The 21,601-nt window shown below is 37.9% G+C and overlaps 1 protein-coding gene and 1 pseudogene across 1 annotated transcript in view; both read right to left on the reverse strand.

Annotated features, from left to right (window-relative positions):
- The window catches only part of ADGB (androglobin), a 166,218-nt gene extending 145,409 nt beyond the window's left edge, over positions 1-20,809 (reverse strand). The window contains exon 1 of the mRNA XM_061206749.1: positions 20,736-20,809. Within this exon, the coding sequence (XP_061062732.1) occupies positions 20,736-20,809 (74 nt within the window). The remainder of the gene's footprint in view (positions 1-20,735) is intronic.
- On the reverse strand, positions 454-2,120 carry LOC133102406 (copine-4-like; annotated as a pseudogene).
- Positions 20,810-21,601: the final 792 nt, after the last annotated feature.

Here is a 21,601-nt window from a genome sequence, read left to right on the forward strand (position 1 = left end):
GTGTGTTGACTTTGTATCCTGCTACTTTGATGAATTCATTTATTAGTTCTAACAGTTTTTTATGGAATATTTAGATTTTTTGGTTTTTTTTTTTTTTAAAACATGTAAAATACAGTCCATACGTCTACCATTTTAAAAAGTCTCTCATCCTGTAGCAGATAAAACCAAACATGTTTTGGCTATCAACGTTCCAGAAATGTTTCAAAATGCTTTACAGTGTAAAGATAATAAGAAATTTAGCAAAATTTCAACAAACCTGTATAAAAAAACAGATACAGATAACATTTTATTTCAAGGCGACATGCTGTAATGTAAAGAGTAAGTTATAATTATCTGTGATTCTTTGTAAAAGGTCTTAAATGTGTACCTGTGTGTTTTTTTAAGTACAGGATAATAGAAGTATTAAATATCAGCAGGAATAGTATTTGAGGACTCTGTAAAAGTGTGTAGAGTTCATGGAGCCAGTGTCTGAGAAGAGTCATACATTTCTGCTGAACATTTTGGCTTAATCCCTTTGCCATTGTAATAGCCCACGACTTGGTTTGGGACTTCAGCCAACACGCTCTTTGCCAGGGCAGCTGGAGATGCGTGTTTGAAGTTCCTGAAGGGCACGAACTGGACGATGTCACGAAGGACGGGCTCTCTCTTGGGTGACCTCAGAATCTCGTCGTCGCCGTCCAGCATCTGCAAGTCGCTGAAGTCTGTGTTGCCCACTCCCACGATGATGACCAACATGGGGAGGTGGGAGGTGTGGACGATGGCCTCCCGCGTGTTGGCCATGTCTGTGATGACCCTGTCGGTCAGGATCAGCAGGATGAAGTATTGTGATGCCTCCTTGGTGTTGGTCTCCTCTGATGCTGACTTGGCGACCTTCTGGATGATGGGAGCATTGTTGGTGGGGCCCTAGAGCTGGAGTTTGGGAAGGCAGCTCTGGTAGGCTTCCACAACTCCTTGAATCCCTGCACATTCTGGGTTGTCTTCATTAAAGTTGATTGCGAAGTCATGAGATACCCTGTACTCTGGTGGTATCCTAGCACCAAACCCAAAGGCTGGGAACATTTTGTCACTGTCATAGTCTTGGCAAATCTCTCCCACAGCCACCAAGGCCTTCAGGTACTCATTGGGTTGGTAGGGGTGGATGTAGGGCAGGGAACAGCTGTTCCTGGGGTCCCCATTCGAGGCTGTGAAATCTATAGCTACTGTAAACTGGATTTGGCAGCAACCCGTGATGTAGTCCAAGAAAGAATGCATCTTGTGGATCTTGCACTGATTCAAAATCACAATGCCCGAGTTCTTATAATTCTTCTTCTTGGCTTTCTACTTGGGGTTGATGCACTCCCACTGCACCTGTTTTCCTTCCATCACTCCTCTCATCTCCTTGAATGTTGAGGTGAATTCTCCAATGAAGTCATGTCTGCCATGGGAGTCCCAGTCCCACACTATGCACATCAGCAGGCGGTCGGGATCTCCACTGCATGGAGAATTTACTGATACTTTGAATGATTTCCAGACTGGGCTTAAGTTACTCATCACAACCTCAGTTCGGTGCACAAGCTGCTGAGTTGCATCATCATTCACTCGAAAAATTTCCAGAAATGGGTCAGACTTACTGAAGAAATCCTGGTCATCCAGTTTCCGTGCGTTGAAGGCAAGTTCAAGGTAGTCATGATTACCAGATAATTCCTCAGCAATCACCGTGATGGAGGATTTCCCTGCCGTGTTCCCGTGCTTCAACAAGCATTTGGACAGCTTTCTCTGGGAAACAACCTGGCCAAGTGTGCACTCCATGCCACCCAGGAAGTCGGCCTCCTTCAGCCCATCGTGGTTGCTGCTGATGTCGTGGACCTCAAACCGCAGGCGCTGCACCTCCTCAAAATAAACGTCCACGGTAAACAGTTTTGAATACACTGGGTTGATGCAGGTGCGAATCACCTCTGTTCTTGTCAACCTCGAACCACTGCCCGTGGGACTGCATCTTGAGGATGACACAGGGGTCTGGTTTGGAAAGGGCATCTCTGTCGGAAGTGCCTTTGCATGTCACATGCAGTTCAACTTTGGTGGCTGTTAAAGATTCCCTGTGTATTGGCAGCTGACTCATAAATGTTGCTCATCTTCTTCATTATGGCGCGGGGACCCGAGGGCGGACTGGGCTTCGGGCCGGCGGGGTCCAACCAGAACGCCGCGGCTGTGCAGCCGTGGGCAGGGCCGCGGTCGGCCTAGGGGGTCGTGCCGCCCTCTGCTCGGGCTCCGGGGGCAGCTCAGCGACCGCGGAGGGAAGAGACGCTGTGCGGGAACCTGGACCCCAAGCCGGGCGGCGAGGGCGGGGCCGCTTGGCCCTCAGTCACTCGGGGAGAGAGGTGGGGACGCCGGAGAGAGGGGCGGAGCGGGAGGGAGGAAGCGGGGCGCTACCGGGCAGCCGGGGACCGCGGCTCCGCCGAGAGCGTCCACCTTCTGTTGAAACCCGCGCGCCCCGCCGCCCGCGCGCTGCCGGCTCCAACACAGATTTTTCTACATATAAAATCATATCATCTGCAAACAGATATTTTTACTTCTTCCTTCAAAATTTGTATGCCTTTTATCTCTTTTTCTTCCCTAATTGCTCTGGCTAGATTTCCCAGTACTGTGTTGAATAGAAATAATAAAAGTGAGCATCCTTGTTTTGTTTCTAATCTTAGAACAAATACTTTCAGTCTTTCACCATTGAGTATGATATTCTCTGTGGGTTTTTCATATATGGCTTTATTATGTTGAGGTAGTTTCCTTCTATCCCTGTTTGTTGAGTATTTTTTATCGTGAAAGGATGTTAAATTTTGTCAAAAGCTTTTTCTGTATCAATTGAGATAATTATGTATTTTTTTCCCTTCATTCTATTTATATGGTGTATTACATTTATTGATTTTTACAGATTGAGCCATCCTTGCCTTCCAGGAATAAATCCCACTTGGCCATGGTGTATAATTGTTTTACTATGTAGCTGAATTTTGTTTGATATGTTTTTGTTGATGATTTTGCATCAGTGTTTTTAAGAGATATTGATCTGTAGTTTTCTTTTCTTGTAGTGTCTTTACCTGGCTTTAGAATCAGGGTAATGCTGGCCTCATAGAGTGAGTTAGAAAGTATTTCCTCCTCTTCAATTTTTTGTAAAGGTTTGAGAAGTATTGGTATTAGTTCTTCTTTAAATGTTTGATAGAATTCACCAGTGCAGCCGTCAGGTCCAGAGATTTTTTGTGGTTGAGAGATAGTTGATTACTGACTCAATTTCCTTATTAGTTATAGCCTATTCAGATTTTCTATTTCTTCGTGATCTAGTCTAGTAAGTTTTGTGTTTCTAGAAATTTGTCCACTTCATCTAAATTATCTAATTTGTTGGCATATACTTGTTCATAGAACTCTTATAATTCTTTTTATTTGTGTAGAATTGGTCATAATGTCCCCATTTTCATTTCTGATTTTAAGTCTTCTCTCTTTTGTTTCTTAGTCAATGTAGCTAAAGGTTTATCAATTTTGTTGACCTTTTCAAAGAACCAACTTCTGAGTTTTTATTATATCTATTATTTTTCTAATCTCCATTATGTTTATCTTGGCTGTAATCTTTAATATTTCTTTTTTCTGCTAGCTTTGGGTTTTCAAGCTGATAAAAATAGGACTAGTCCTGGCCCTATGTAAGTCTTCCAATTCTTGTGGGTACTTTTTTCTTTGGTCTTATAAATCTCATGCACATGAGATTTTAAAAAATGATTGAAATACCTTAAATGAAAACTAAAATGTCTGACAAAAAATACATAAGAAGGGTTTTAGTGGTAGATTAGAGATTGAATAAGATTAGTGAACTTGAAGAGACAGCAATAGAAATGATCCAAAATGAAACACACACATGCACAAAAATTGAAAATGAGCAAGGTATCAGTGAACTCTGGGAAAACTTTAAACAGTCTAATAATTATTGTTCTTATTAAAGGAACGATGGGAGAAAGGAAAAAATATTTGAAGAAGTTATGATCAAAATTTAAAAAATTTTGATGCAAACTATAAACCCATAAATTCAAGAATTTCAATTAACCCTAAACTCAAGAAACATGAAGAAAATCATGCCAAGGTACAACATAAGCAAATGGCTCAAAAGTAGTGGTAATAAAAGAAACCTTAAGAGCCAGAGGAAAAAAAAGACATATTGCATGCAGAGGAACAAAGAAAAGGAAACCAGCAAATTTCTCATTCAAAAACAATGTAAGTGAATGGGCAACATCTTTAAAAGACTAAAAGAAAAAAACAATCTGCCAAGTTAGAATTCTACACCTAGTGAAAATATTCTTTTAAATGAAAGTGATATAAACACTATTTTTTCCTGACATAAAAAAAACTAAAAGCATTCATCAGCAGAAAAATTCACCACAATAAAAAAATAAAAGAAGGCCTTTAGGCAGAAGAAAAATGATACTAGATAGAAATATGGATCTATACAAAGAAAAAAGAAAATCAGTAGTAGTGCCTACATGGCTAAATATACAAGTTCTTCTACTATTTCAATATTTTTGTAATGAAATGAACTACTTACACAAATAATGTAGTATAAGGTTTATAACATATATAAAAGTGAAATGTCGGGCTTCCCTGGTGGCGCAGTGGTTAAGAATCTGCCTGCCAATGCAGGAGACACGTGTTCGAGCCCTGGTCTGGGAAGATCCCACATGCCGCGGAGCAACTAAGCCCGTGAGCCACAACTACTGAGCCTGTGTGTCTGGAGCCTGTGCTCCGCAACGGGAGAGGCCGCAATGGTGAGAGGCCCGCGCACCGTGATGAAGAGTGGCCCGCGCCCACTGCAACTGGAGAAAGCCCTCACACAGAAACGAAGACCCAACACGGCCAAAAATAAATATAAATAAATAAATTAATTAAAAAAGATAAAAAAGTGAAATGTATGAAAACAAAGGCTTAAAGTTTGGAGGTGAATATATATATTATTACAATGTTTTTTATATTAAATGTGACTTGACTGATATAATATCAAAAGAAGGTAGAGGATGATAAGTTAAAAATGTGTACTATAAACAGTAAAGAGTTTATAGTGACCACCAAAAGAAGCCAACAAAGGAGATAAATAGAAATTTTAAAATTATCCAAAACATTGTGGAAGAAGAAGAAAAAAGGAACACAAAGGATAGAGCAAAGAGAAAACAAATAGCAAGACAATAGATTTCAACTTAGCAATATTAGTAATCACATTAAATGTAAGTAGTCTAAATACCTGAATTAAAAGGGACAGGTTGTAAGATTAGATAAAAAGCAAATCCAACTATATGCTATCTATAAGAAATACTTTATATATACAAACAAATAATAAACAGATGTAAAAATGTTTATCATGTTAACATTAACAAAAACAAATGTTTTAAAAAGTAGATCCCAGAACAAACAATATTATCAGGGATTAAAAATTTAAATTTCATAATGATAAAAAAGAAAATCCATTGAGATGAGATAACAATTCTAAACTTTTGTTAATACATGAATCAAAAACAGATAGACCTATAAGAATCAATAGATAAATTCATAAATATAGTAGAAGATAGAAATATCATTCATAATATCTGATAGAACAAGCTGACCAAAAATAAATCAGCTTGTAGAATCAATCAGGGCTGTAGAAGATATAAAATATAGAATACTGTCCATCAAAATTGGCTTAATTGACGTTTACAGAACACTTCATCACAACAGATGAACATTCTTTTTTTTTTCTTTTAACATCTTTATTGGAGTATAATTGCTTTACAATGTTGTGTTACTTTGTGCTGTATAACAAAGTGAATCAGCTATACGTATACATATATCCCTATATACCCTCCCTATTGTGTCTCCCTCCCACCCTCCCTATCCCACCCCTCTAGGTGGTCACAAAGTACCAGGCTGATCTCCCTGTGCTATGCAGCTGCTTCCCACTAGCTATCTATTTTATATTTGGTACTGTATATATGTCAACGCCACTCTCTCACTTCGCCCCAGCTTACCCATCCCACTTCCCATGTCCACAGGTCCATTCTCTACATCTGCGTCTTTATTCCTGTGCTGCCTCTAGGTTTTTCAGAACCTTTTTTTTTTTTTAGATTCCATATATATGTGTTAGCATACAGTATTTGTTTTCCTCTTTCTGACTTACTTCACTCTGTATGACAGATTCAAGGTCCATCCACCTCACTACAAATAACTCAATTTCGTTTCTTTTTATGGCTGAGTAATATTCCATTGTATATATGTGCCACATCTTCTTTATCCATTCATCTGTCAATGGACACTTAGGTTGCTTCCATGTCCTGACTATTGTAAACAGTGCTGCAATGAACACTGAGGTACATGACTCTTTTTGAATTATGGTATATGCCCAGGAGTGGGATTGCTGGGTCATATGGTAGTTCTATTTTTAGTTTTTAAAGGAACCTCCATACTGTTCTCCATAGTGGCTGTATCAATTTACATTCCCACCAACAGTGGAAGAGGGTTCCCTTTTCTCCACACCCTCTCCAGCATTTATTGCTGGTAGATTTTTTGATGATGGCCATTCTTACTGGTGTGAGGTGATACATCATTGTAGTTTTGATTTGCATTTCTCTAATGATTAGTGATGTTGAGCATCCTTTCATGTGTTTGTTGGCAATCTGTATATCTTCTTTGGAGAAATGTCTATTTAGGTCTTCTGCCCATTTTTTGATTGGGTTGTTTGTTTTTTTTGATATTGAGCTGCATGAGCTGTTTATATATTTTGGAGATTAATCCTTTGTCATTTGCTTCATTGGCAAATATTTTCTTCCATTCTGAGGGTTGTCTTTTGGTCTTGTTTATGGTTTCCTTTGCTGTGCAAAAGCTTTTAAGTTTCATTAGGTCCCATTTGTTTATTTTAGTTTTTATTTCCATTTCGCTAGGAGGTGGGTCAAAAAGGATCTTGCTGTGATAGAGTGTTCTGACTAGGCTTTCCTCTAAGAGTTTTATAGTGACTGGCTTTACATTTAGGTCTTTAATCCATTTTGAGTTTATTTTTGTGTATGGTGTTAGGAAGTGTTCTAATATCATTCTTTTACATGTAGCTGTCCAGTTTTCCCAGCACCAATTATTGAAGAGGCTGTCTTTTCTCCATTGTATATTCTTGCCTCCTTTATCAAAGATAAGGTGACCATATGCCCGTGGGTTTATCTCTGGGCTTTCTATCATGTTCCATTGATCTATATTTCTGGTTTTGTGCCAGTATCATACTGTCTTGATTACTGTAGCTTTGTAGTATAGTCTGAAGTCTGGGAGCCTGATTCCTCCAACTCCGTTTTTCTTTCTCAAGATTGCTTTGGCTATTCACAGTCTTTTGTATTTCCATACAAATTGTGAAATTTTTTGTTCTAGTTCTGTGAAAAATGCAATTGATAGTTTGATAGGGATTGCATTGAATCTGTAGATTGCTTTGGGTAGTATAGTCATTTTCACAATGTTGATTCCTCCAATCCAAGAATGTGGTATATCTCTCCATCTGTTTGTATCACCTTTAATTTCTCTCATCAGTGTCTTATAGTTTTCTGCATACAGGTCTTTGGTCTCCTTAGGTAGGTTTATTCCTAGGTATTTTATCCTTTTTGTTGCAATGGTAAATCGGAGTGTATCCTTAATTTCCCTTTCAGATTTTTCATCATTAGTGTATAAGAATGCAAGAGATTTCTGTGCATTAATTTTGTATCCTGCTACTTTACCAAATTCATTGATTAGCTCTAGTAGTTGTCTGGTAGCATCTTTAGGATTCTCTATGTATAGTATCATGTCATCTGCAAACAGTAACAGCTTTACTTCTTCTTTTCCTATTTGGATTCCTTTTATTTCTTTTTCTTCTCTGATAGCTGTGACTAACACTTCCAAAACTATGTTGAATAATAGTGGTGAGAGTGGGCAACCTTGTCTTGTTCCTGATCTTAGTGGAAATGGTTTCAGCTTATCACCATTGAGAACGATGTTGGCTGTGAGTTTATCATATATGCCCTTTATTATGTTGAGGTAAGTTCCTGCTATGCTTAATTTCTGGAGGGTTTTTATCATAAATGTGTGTTGAATTTTGTTGAAAGCTTTTTCTGCATCTATTGAGGTTATCATATGGTTTTTATCCTTCCATTTGTTAATATGGTGTATCACATTGATTGATTTGCGTATACTGAAGAATCCTTGCATTCCTGGGATAAACCCCACTTGATCATGGTGTATGATCCTTTTAATGTGCTGTTGGATTCTGTTTGCTAGTATTTTGTTGTAGATTTTTGCGTCTATGTTCATCAGTGCCATGGCATGTGGTTTTCTTTTTTCGTGACATCTGTGTCTGGTTTTGGTATATGGGTAATGGTGGCTTCGTAGAATGAGTTTGGGAGTGTCCTCCCTCTGCTATATTTTGGAAGACTTTGAGAAGGATAAGTGTTAACTCTTCTCTAAATGTTTGATAGAGTTCACCTGTGAAGCCATCTGGTCCTGGGCTTCTGCTTGTTGAAAGATTTTTAATCACAGTTTCAATTTCAGTGCTTGTGATTGGTCTGTTTATATTTTCTATTTCTTCCTGGTTCAGTCTCAGAAGGTTGTGCTTTTCTAAGAATTTGTCCATTTCTTCCAGGTTGTCCATTGTATTGGCTTATAGTTGCTTGTAGTAATCTCTCATGATCCTTTGCATTTCTGCAGTGTCAGTTGTTACTTCTCTGTTTTCATTTCTAATTCTGTTGATGTGTCTTCTGCATTTTTTTCTTGATAAGTCTGGCTAATGGTTTATCAATTTTGGAATGTTGGTGTGTTTAATGTTGTCCCAGACATCTCTAAGACTGTCCTCAATTCTTTTCATTCTTTCTTCTTTATTCTGCTCTGTGGTAGTTATTTCCACTATTTTATCTTCCAGGTCAGGTATCCATTCTTCTGCCTCAGTTATTCTGCTATTGATTCCTTGTAGAGAATTTTTAATTTCATTTATTGTGTTGTTCATCATTATTTGTTTGCTCTTTAGTTCTTCTAGGTCCTTGTTAAATGTTTCTTGTATTTTCTCCATTCTATTTCCAAGATTTTGGATCATCTTTACTATCATTACTCTGTATTCTTTTTCAGGTAGACTGCCTATTTCCTCTTCATTTGTTTGGTCTGGTGGGTTTTTACCTTGCTCCTTCATCTGCTGCATATTTCTCTGTCTTCTCATTTTGCTTAACTTACTGTGTTTGGGGTCTCCTTTTTGCAGGCTATTTCCCATTGTATTTGGTGTCTTCCCCCCGTGGGTAAGGTTGGTTCAGTGGGTTGTGCAGGCTTCCTGGTGGAGGGCACTGGTGCCTGTGTTCTGGTTGATGAAGCTGGATCTTGTCTTTCTGGTGGGCAGGACCACGTCTGGTGGTGTGTTTGGGGGTGTCTGTGAACTTATTATGATTTTAGGCAGCCTCTCTGCTAATGGGTGGGGTTGTGTTCCTGTGTTACTAGTTTTTGGCATGGGGTGTCCAGCACTGTAGCTTGGTGGTCATTGAGTGGGGCTGGGTCTTAGCATTGAGATGGAGATCTCTGGGAGAGTTCTCCCCAATTGTTATTATGTGGGGCTGGGAGGTCTCTGGTGGTCCAGTGTCCTGAACTCGGCTCTCCCACCTCAGAGGCTAAGGCCTGACACCCAGCCGGAGCACCAAGACCCTGTCAGCCACACGGCTTACATGTAAATGTGTTAAATAAATTCTCCAATCCAAAGGTACAGGGTGGCTGGCCTTCTGCATCTGCTCGGTCCTCCAGCCAGATGTTTTCTTCCGAGCCTGGTCGATATGGAGAGCCTGCTTTGGATCCAGGTCCAGCTGCATTCCCTAGTGCCTAGAAGAAGCAGCCATTTCCCCCATCCTCCCCTATCCCTGCCACAACTCGTGACGATGCTGGAGCACCTGAGGCTCTGCCCCTCATGCTCCAGATGAACGTTCTTTTCAAGAACATACATTTTATTTGCCAAGTCATACCATAATCTGAGACATCAAACAAGTCTCAATAAATTTGAAAGAATTCAAGTCATACAAAATATGTTCTCTGACCAATGGAAATTACACTAGAAATCTCTAACCAAAACACCTGGAAAATTTGAAGATATTTGGAATCTAGATAAAATATTTATGATTAACCAATGTGTTAAAGAAGAAATAAAAAAAGAAGTTATAAAAGTATCTGAATTGAATAAAAATGAAAATATAACACATTAAAATATACTGGATGCCACTAAAGCAATAGATAATGGAAGTTTATAGCACAGAATGTCTACATTAGAAAAGAATCAAAGTCTCAGAACAATGTACTCAGTTTCCACCTTAAGTAACTAGGAAGAAGAGAGCAAGTTAAATCTAATGTAAATTAATAAAAAATTAGAGCAGGTTAATAGAAATAGAAAACATAAAAATGATAGAGAAAAATCAATAAATCAAAAAGCCAGTTCTTTGATTGATCAAACTCTAGTCAGGTTGACCAGGAATGTGGAAGAGAAGATACAAACTACCAATCAGAATGAAAAAAGAGACATCACTACTGATCCCATAGACATTAAAAAGATAATAAGGAAATATTACAAACAACTCTATGCCCACATATTTGATAACTTAGATGAAATGGATCAGTTCCCTGAAGAATACAAACTAAGAATCCTTGGTAAAGAGGAGATAGATTGGACTAGAGATATTGAATACCCTTGTCTGTATCTATTAATAAAGTGAACTTAGCATTAAATATTTTCCTACAAAGAAAACTCCAGACCCAAATGGCTTCACTGGTAAAGTCTACTAAATATTTAAGGAAGAAATAATACTAATTCTACACTAATTATTGACAACAACATGGATGAATATCAAAATAATTATGATGAGTGAAAGAAGCCATACAAAAGGAAGTTTATTATTCCATTTATATAAAACTCTAGAAAATGTAAACTAATCTAGAGTGACAGAAAATAGAACAGTGATTGCCTGGGGACTGGGGTCAGGGAAAGACAGAAGGAAGGCAATGAAACTTTTTTGAACAGTAGATCTGTTCATTATCTTGATTGCGTTGATGCTTTCATGTGTGTGGATGTACATCAAAACTTATCAGAATGCATTTTTTAAATATGTGCAATTTATTGTATGTCAAATGTACATCAATAAACCTGTTTTTTAAAAAGAAAGAAAAAGAAAACCTGGGGATTTTAAAAGGCAAATTTAGGAAAATCCAAACATCACATTGTGATAGCAGTATTATCTGTTTCTAGACTCATAATACATAGTTAAATTAAATCTAGATTCTATGATATATTTGACTGCCAAGTCATATTCAACAAAATATATTTTGTCTGTCTTTCATGTATACCTATTCCTGGTAAATTAAACCGTGTATAATTTGGACTTGGGAAAAAGTCAAAATTGTCTTTATATGTAATAAAAGTAGTCCATATTTGCATTAATATATATTTTATAATCTGGTTATTAATAAAACACTAATGAAATAACTTTTTAAAACTTAAAAGCACTTGTTAATCACATACCTAGCAAAGATGACAAAATGATTTTTTTTTAATTCTTAGGTCAATTAACAAGATTATATAATACAACAGAAAATATAAGAGTTGAAAACCAAAGAAAACTTTAGCTGGCACCAAATCACAGGGACTTCTAAGAAAAAGTTTTAAAAGAAGCAGAATCTTATTTATACACAGGCCATACACACTCCTATATATGCTTTAATTAGATTACTTCCACTGCGAGGATGTTAAAATTTCAATAAAGTGAGGGTCTGGAATTTTGCTATTATTTTCTTTGAGCATGCTGCTCAGGGTAAAGACACGATTTTATTCATAGTGGGAGGTAGTTTATTTATGCAATGTATAATCAGCATGCCTTATTAAGTAGCATCAGCTAATACCCTGAAGGAATCAGAATACACAATTGACTTAATTTGCATTAGGGGCATTCTGAGCCATATTCTTCAGAAATATTAAATACGTGAGGAAATAAATTGCAACCTCTAAAAAATGTAAAAATTAAAAATAGTTAAAGTCAGATTGTTATGTCAACCTTTATTCTCTTGGTTTGATGAAAATTATTTAATTAGGCATTTAACTTTAAAAGTTCAACATTTATCTATTTTTTTAATATACTCTGCTTGTGTGAATACGAAAATAAATAGGTGAGGGAGATTAAGAGGTACAAACTTTCAATTACAAAATAAATGAGTCACAGGTATGAAATGTACAGTGTGGGGAGTATAGTCAATAATTATGTAACATCTTCATCATGGTGATCATTTTGAAGTGTATAGAAATATCGAATCACTACTCTGTGTACCAGCAACTAACAGCATGTTCCAGGTTAATTATACTTCAAAATCAAACAAACCAAACTCATAGAAAAAGAGATCAGATTTGTTATTACCATAGGTGGGGGTGGAGAGGTGGAACTGGATGAAGGTAGCCAAAAGGTACAAACTTCCAGTTATAAGATAAATAAGTACTAGAGATGTAAAGTACAGCATGATAAATATGATTAACGCTGCTGTACATTATATTGGGTTGACCAGAAAGTTCATTCAGATTTTTCTATAAGATGTTATGGAAAAACCCGAACAAACTTTTTGGTCAACTCAGTATATGAAAGTAGTTAAAAGATTAAATCCTAAGAGTTCTTATCACAAGGAAGAAATTTTTTTTTCTAATTCTTTAATGTCTTATCTACACGAGATGACAGATGTTCACTAAACTTATTGTGGTAATCATTTCACGACGTATGTAAGTCAAATCATTATGAAATGAACACTGAGCCAGGGTAGAGAAGCAATTTGAAGGGAAAATCAAAAGAACATGGAAACCAACTGGACATAACAGACAAAGGAGGGTGAAGGTCAAAGATAACTGCTTGAAACTCAAGGTGGCAGGGAAGATGGTAGTAAGATGCTCTAAAATAAACATGGGAAATCTACACATTTGGAAGAGAAAATGATGACCTCCATTTTGGACATATTTAACTTGGAGTAGGAGAGTACATCCAGGTGGATTTGTACCCTTGAACTTGAGCTCAGTTACATGGTAAGGACCACGGGTGCTAATTCAGTCATCTTTAATCATCATTGTTTTAGATAATCAAAAGGGATAAAGGAGAGGGGAGTGAAGCAAGACCATCAGAGAATGACTTAATTTGTGGGGTAGAAGAAAGAAAACAAAGCAGGAGCAGGTCAGAAGGAAAGGAGAACTCCAAGAAAGGATAAGAGAGGATAGATTTAGCTGGAGTGACACATGTTCCCCTGAGCCCTCTTGAGAGATGGAGGAACAAAGGGAGAGAGCAGAATAGGAGGGGGCTTCTTCTGCTGTTCTGATCCCAATGAACACAGGCCCCTAGTATCTGAAGCTTCTGCCTTTTACCGAGATCTAACACTGTCCAGCAGCAAACCTGATATTCTAAAGAGCAAGGACAAAACATGATATGCAAATACATGACATAATGTCCTTAATGACTTTAACCAAAATCCATGAAAGAAACAACAGGTCCTCAGCACCCTGGGTGAGTACATGCACAAGCTCCAATTAAACTTTTTTTTTCTCCTTTCTACACAACTCCAGCTATTTTCTTCCTAACCTTATTCTTTGTCTATGGAGCAAACTGATCACAAATCCCTCCTAGACTTTGATCCAAGGTGGAGCAAACATGTGGCTTTGTCTCTAATTTCTAATTAATTCGTTACAATAGTATGTGGAAAGAGCTCTGTTAGCAGATTGTACAGCACAGGCTTCACCTTTGACCATGACCTCACCTGGTTAAACTCTCACGGTGTTTCTTGCTCATACCTGGGATGAAAGCAGGCAAAACAGGCCACAGTTCTTCCTGCTTCCTCTCCTTTTGCCTGTGTATCCACAAGGTTGGATGACCTGTAGTAGCCTTTTTAATTAATTTATAACTAAACTAGACATATTTCTTCCCTGAATTGAAGATTGAGAGGTGAAGAAATGGGAGCAGAAAGGGCACATTGACCTTTTGAGGACTTCAACTGAAGTAATATATGTAATTCTGATACCCATCACATCAGAGGATGGAATAAAAATAATCACAAAATCTTTAGACTATGTTATTCATTTGGCACCAGCAAAAATATAAATATATATATATTTTATATATATATACTTTATATATATATTTATATATATACTTTATACATATGTGTGTGTGTATATATATATATACTTTATATATAAAGTTTACTTTTACAGTGTACCATATGTTAATTCAGCCATACAGATCAGCATGCCTATAGCCCTAGACCCTGGAATTAATTAGCCTGAACCTACCCTAGGAAAGAATGTAATAAAATTTCAAAGCACCTAGTTGAATACTTCTTCTGACAACATATGCATGTCTTCTTTGTCAAGGGTCAAAGTGAGAAAGATTAGTAATATTTCTATCCAATACTTCATATTATACAAATTATATCAAATTATACAAATCATATCAAAGGTATATTTTTAACATCTTGGATACAGATTTTAGTCATTTTTATCTCACATTAAGTAGCTTAATCAGTTTATAGATTATTTAATCCCTTAATTTCAATAATCTGTGACCTGGAAATGTCAAAATAATAGTAAAGCCAACTAAAATATTTTTAAATAACCACTTTTGATTGAGGTAATATTACTTTGCTCATTTGAAGCACTAGCAACAGTGCTGTCAGTTTCAAAGTATAAATTTGATTTTGTTTTTAGGTAACGCTGAAGTACGAATTCCATGAGTTTGTAAATTTAAATCTTTTTAATCTAACATCTTCTACTCCTCTAATAATGCTACAGAGTAAATTGAGGAGGAACCATTTCTCCTCCAAAAGGAAACAAAATAAAAATTGGTTGATTAAAACAATTTTTTTCATTGCCAGAAATAATTGTTAACCCATGCCAAGTTTTAACAAATTATTAAACAAATGTTCAGATTAAGATTACTTCAAAGGAAGAACTAGTGGCAGACCCCACTAAGACTAACAGGTTATTCCTAGCCTCATTAAGCAGGGCTTTTTGACTGAGATTTTTATATTTAAGAAATATGCAACAGACATTTATATGATGCCCTAATCCGTGCTGAGTGTTGCCTGGTGTCCTGGGGATGATTGACAGGGCCTCTTCCCTCTGGGTCTCATAGTCTCTCTCTGGTTCTGAGACAGAGGGTTTTATGGCCAAGCTGCCACACAGGGTTTCTATTTTAGCTCAAAGTACACACACCCTTATTAAACGTACATCGTGCCAGGCCCTGAAGAAAGTGCAAAAATAAGCAAGGGAAGACCCTCAGAAATTTGTCACTGAATTTCATTTACACTTTTTTTCCTTCTCTTTTCAGACATGGTGGCATCATCACATGGACATCATCACCGCTGCCACTGAAGGTCAGTAACTTGGCTTTGTGGTCTTTGACCACAATCATCTTACAGGTCTGCTCTGTACCCACTCACCCTTCTTTAAAAAAGTTCCTCACTCTCATGGAGAGTTCCCAGAAGCAAGCATCCCCCCATTATCTCCCATTATCATCACCCGTTTCTTGCTACCCTGATTCTTAATTCAGCATGAATTCCATTCAGACAATTGTAAAATTGTACCTCATAAATCATCATTTTGACATTTAAAACAGTCTATGTTTCCCCATCACATAGAGTTCAAATTCCTTAATCTGTCCTTCTCACGTGCTGCATACTCACCTCTGATGCTTTATGTGCCGGTACGTTCATATGAAATACCTCTGCTCCAGCCAACCTAGATGACTTTCTGTGCCTCAAACATCTCCATCACCTGCCCTAGCCATCTCACTAGCTTGTGCCTTTCGAAGTTGGAGAGTGGCTGTTAGAGGGAGATGATGAAAGACCAGCTCCAGTTGGAAGTGACTCTCTTCTCCTCTAACTCACATAACCATCATTTTAGACATGTCATGATTTCTCTCATCTAACCCTATGCCAATACGTGGTTCCTTCCATTATTTCCAACAAGTTCTCCCTGACAAATTGGACATTACTGTATATTTCCTAGTTATTTCTATTTGAATCTTAGTTTTTCTCCCCTAGATTACAAATCCCTGGACTTGTACCCTGTTTTGCAATTCCTTATTCTCCCAAGTCAACCAGAGACTTGGGCATGAGAAGCGCTCAATGAATCATTGGGAAATGAACATAAAGAATTGGCTTTCCTCTAGGGAAGTTTTTGTCACCAGAGATCACCTTTTAAATTGTGAGTACTTATGACCTTAGTTGTTGAGGTTCTCAGAGGTGACCTGGGTAAGTCACAAAACTCAGTGTGACCCCTGTGTTGTTTCCTGCCCTGTTTCTCCTCTTCCCTCTCTGCTTTTTTCTGTGGAGCTATAAGGACTATACCTAGAGCTACAAAAGGCATCTCCCTTCTCTCTCTCTCTCTCTCTCTCTCTCTCTCTCTCTCTCTTCCTCTCTCTCTCTCTCTCTCTCTCTCTCTCTCGTGCACACACACATTTTTTTCCTTTTTGATTTCTGGTGGTAGAGGAATAGATTATCTATTATCTATCAACCACTGTTGCATGGTTTCATTGAAGCAGCTCTCTCTTTGACCTGGTATAACCAAGAATTCACTTAATTTAATCCTCAGTAAGATATGTATTCTTCTATTTTATGTTGCTTTCATAGTATTAATCATAATTCCACTCTTGTAATAGTCTTGTTTTCAAAGTTTTGTATAGACAAATATGTTGATCTTTTTTGAGAATTCTATGAAATTTAAAGCACACTTCAGTAAGTATAGATTAACTTGAGCTTTATGAAATATATTTCATTCTGCTTTGAAAAGAGGTCTAACTATATTCAATATCCTGTGATAAATCATAATGAAAAAGAACATGAAATAGAATGTATATATATATATATATATATATGTATAACTGAATCACTATGCTGTACAGCAGAAAGTAACACAACATTGTAAATCAACTATACTTCAATAAAATACATTTTTAAAAAAGAGGTCTAATGAGATTTCATCATCTATAAGAATCTAGAAAGTTGCATAATTCTTGTTAGTTCAACAAATTATCTGTTTGATCTTGATTTTAATGTGCTGTTGGAAGTGGAACAAAATTTTGTGACTATAAACACCAAACTGTATTCCTATCTCAAACTTCCCACTCAAGTTTCAAATATTTTAGCATTTCAAGTGTAAGCATTAACACTTCTAATAACTCTTAATACTTAAATTGCATGCCTTCTCTTCCCTCTTTTAAGTTGTCTGTCATCTACACCAAGACTTATATTCAGTACTTCTAAGAAGATCAAATTTTTGTCTTGTGTCACTACAAATCCTTCCATGGTATCTTTGCAGTATACACTAGTTTTCAAATTGATTAATTTAAATTGGTTTGTAATTTCCAATTATCATTAGGTACTAATAATGAAAGACATAATTTGTGACAGTTGTTATGACAATAAAAAATATTGTTCTCAAAGATGAAATTTTAAAAAGATGACACCCCCAATTAGAACAATAAGTTAAATCAAAATTTTGAACACTTTACTGTAACAAAATTCTCTCACTTATGGATCTAGTAGAGTTAAAAAAAATCTGAAAGAATCATGATAGTTTGGAGCTGGAGGAAAAAATAAAGTAGAGAAGGGAGGACAGGGAATGCTGGAATGGGAACAATTTTAAGTAGATGGTCCTTCATTTAAAGAAGAAAAAATTGAATGTCAAAATAAAAAAATGACATATCTAATGTCACAAAAAATGGTGCAGGGGTGAACCCTATATCAGAGATTTCATTCTTGCTGATACAGAGAAATACAGAATACATAAAATAGAAATACCTTAATCTAATGTAAAAACTGTCAGCTCAGTTACCTGGCATACTTATTCTTGGTGATTCAAAGTCATATCTACTTATGAATTTGGTCACAGCTGGACATAGATGGTTCTGCTTTCTCAGTTGAAACATCTCAGTTTTTGAATTTTGCCAACAGTGGATCAGATCAGAAGAGGAGGGAGAACCAGGCTTCAATCAAATTTAGAAGGAATGAAAACCAAGCTAGGTAACTAAACTATGAACTCACTTAATAAACAAATGGTGAGTGGCTATTATGTGCCAGCCACCAGACTAGGCAAAAGCCAGACCTGGTCCTGTCCCCAATTTGACACATAAGTTTAGGGAATACAAGAGATATGCTAAAGATGGCGGCTGTAGGAGAATAAGGTTTTATGGGACGGCCATTTTCAAGGCTCTGAATACTTTTTCTCTCATTTCTGTACTCAGGACCATGTAGGGTTAGTTGCATTTATTGGATGTATAACCACAAGGTGTGGTAAAATAATGACATATAAAAACTTACTCTAAATGTCCCCAGTATATTTCAAATGACAATTACACTGGACCCTTGCTAGACTTTGATCCTTGGGCCCCATGCTAGGTGACACCTATATCTATGACTTAGCCTGATATCTATAATTAGTTCTTCAGTAAAACTTAGAGGATAAACATGATTTACAGTGGACTTCACATTCTATCATATAATGCTACAGCAGAACCTAATGATTTGATGTTTAATACTCAATAGCTAGTTTCTAGCAAAGCCTAGATATTGTATAACTATTTGTCCTTACTCTTTTACTTTCATAAATATATACATGTACTTTTATTGATTTAATTCAATTCAGACATTTTCTGGGGAAAAAAACCTGTTAGAAATAACATCATCTCAAAAAGAAATAGGATGTCCCAGTAAGGAAAGAGTTAACATCTTATCAGCAGGGATCTTATCTCTATCATGTGATAAAATCACCACAAAACCAGGCCAGGCACTGTGTTTTATGGTATCTGGTTTGATCAGTTTTTTTTTTTTTTTTTTAAATGGGTGTTAACAATCTCATCTCTTTCAGGATATAAACTCTTTAAAATCAAAGCTCCTTAAGATTTGTGAGCCTTCGATGTACATTAATTATAACCATTACTAAGTTTGCTTTTCTTTTTTTGGTGTATTGCAACCCTGTTATCGTCTTTTATTTAATCACTGTCATTCACTTATTCATTAAATAAACATTTTTGAGTGCCTACTACATATGACCCAAGTATGACTAAGGACCCAATAGTGTATAAAATAGAAGAGGAAAAATTCTTGCCTTCATGGAACTTACATTTTATTAAGATGACATATGCATAAACATAATTTTTAAAGCAAAATATATAGTATGTTAATGAGCAAAGCAATTAATGACAAAAAATAAAGCAGCAAAAGAAAAACGGGGAGTTTTTGGTTTTGGCAGGAAAGTGGGGATAGCAATTTTAAACCAGTTGGCCAAAGAAGCTGACATGAGAAAATGGCATTGAGCTAAATACCTAAAGGAGGTGAGGGAGAAAACCATATGGAAATGACTTTCTAGCAGAGGAAATAGCAAAGCAAAGGCCCTGAGGTAGGAACAAGCCTGGGGTGCTCCAGGATGTGAAAAGGACGACAGTAAGTGAACAAGGGGGAGGTAAGGTCAGAAAATGAATAGGGGAAAAGGGGAAAGACCTTGATCCTGTAGGGTCTTGTAGAACTTGGACCTTTAAGAATGGAAGCAACTAGAAAATATTGAAATGACCTGCCCTACACTGGTACGTAGCAGGAGAGCAATTCTGTTAAAAATCACTTACGTATGTAATATAGTATCTGAAATTTAAGTTACTAATAAAAATGAATGGATTATCTGCCAGGAAGCTGGAAGCTTGCTTATGAGAGAAAACAGAACTAGGAATAGAGAATCACAGACATGGGAATAAGTGCGGGAGAGGAGTTCAGGGAGGGAAAGAGTTTAAATACTAGGCATCAGTGAACAGAAGTTCAATGTGGGATTCTTTAGGTAAAGAAGGAGATGAAGAATTAGGCGACCGAAATCGAAGAACCCAACTAAAAAGAATTTACTGTCCACCCCTCACAGGCATAGTGGGAAAACATGAATGACCCCACTGAGTTAGGTTTAGCAGCTGGCACTCTCTTATAGCTGGAATACATTTTAGAAATTTGTAAGTTCAAATAATAGCCCCAAATCTGTGTTATTAATAACTAGGTATTTTTAGGGGGGGGGAAACACCAGAGGACAAAAAGTAATAAGGAGGTACATACACAGACACGACAAACACCACCCCAGGTCAGAGAGGCATGTAGATTCCATGAGCTAAAGTCTGTACACTTTCTTGGAGTAAACATTAGTAACGTGAATTACATATTTATATAGTTTTAACTTTTAAAAACTATTTTATGTCTGATATAATCTGACTAAAAGTCTTTAGTTGTTGCACTGGGGCAGATACAAACTAGGGAATCATCACTGAGGTGAAAGTTCTCTCTGTCTCTGTCTCTTTCTGCTAATACTGGGGCCATGCAGATGTGGTCCTAACTTTGAGCCTCGCCTCTTTGGCAAGGAAGCAGCAGCCTTTCTAAGTGCCTGGGTGGACTCTGAAGGAGAGGAGGGGCAGGAAGGGGCGGGAGGTTCATGGACGGGAGCCAGAGTGCAGCCGCCGAGCAGGTGAAATAGGGAAACCTGGGAGGAGGTGGATCGAGGCAGGCCTGGAGGAGGAATGAGGGCAAGAATCTCCCGAGTCTGGGTTCCCACAGAAGGGAAAGAAGCTGCCAAGAGGCCATCTAAACTCGTGCCCTGGCATAGTTTGCTACAGTGAAGCAGCGCCAGGACGAGTGGAAAGGCCAAGGGGTCAGACCAGGGGTGGGATGGGCAGGCAGAGGTCCCTTACTCTTTAGATTTATCCGATCCGTGCGCCGAGTTGATACGATGCACCTCTTTCTTTCTAGTTTGTTTGGTGGTCATGGCAGGGGCGGACCCAGGCAGCGGCTGAGCTCCGAGCTAGGAGCCGGCTCTGCGACCCTGGCTCCGCGTCTGCCGTTGCCAGGAGACGACCCGTGTGCTTCCTGCAGCCGCGGGGCAGGTGCTGGCAGGGCTTTAGTAGGGGCGGCTCTAGCGGAGGCGGCTTTACGTCGCAGTGGGGATGCGAGCTCGGGCGCTCCACAGGCGGGTGGTAACCTAGGGGTTGAGTGTCTGGGGAGGAAGGCTCCCCGGGCATGGATCTGTCCGTAGGATTTATGGGCAGCTCTGATAAACTGGAGTTTTTCTATCAGGTTGACTCTGCCAGGCTTTGCCCTTCGGAACCATAGACATATATCGACTCTCTTTTGGATTTGAAGACGTGTACTATGCAAGTCCCCTTTCCCCAGGTCTTCTCTCCGCTGAACAAGTTCCTTTAGTAATAATTTAAGAGACATTACAGACACAGTAATTTGCCAATGGCTTGAAAATCGTGGGTTCAGTAGTGAATACGGTGGGTGCAGGGGGATCCCTGTACCGAAGGCAAGATCATGACACCCTCAGTCGCTTAAGTTTCGCTAATGATGATGTCTGTATTTAAATAAGTTGTGTGTTTGGGTTGTTCACATGAAAGAATAAATCCAGGTCACGGAATGGAGCGGCCCTTGATAAGCTCACCTGAGAAGGCACTGGAGCCAGATGACACGAATCCAAGCAAACCAAGACCCATTAAGCCTCTAGCTTAATGGTCAGCCAATCCTGGTGGTATCTATAAGTGATCTTGCCTTGGGCAAGTTC

This window comes from Eubalaena glacialis, chromosome 12 (assembly GCF_028564815.1).
Source record: "Eubalaena glacialis isolate mEubGla1 chromosome 12, mEubGla1.1.hap2.+ XY, whole genome shotgun sequence".
NCBI lineage: Eukaryota > Metazoa > Chordata > Mammalia > Artiodactyla > Balaenidae > Eubalaena > Eubalaena glacialis.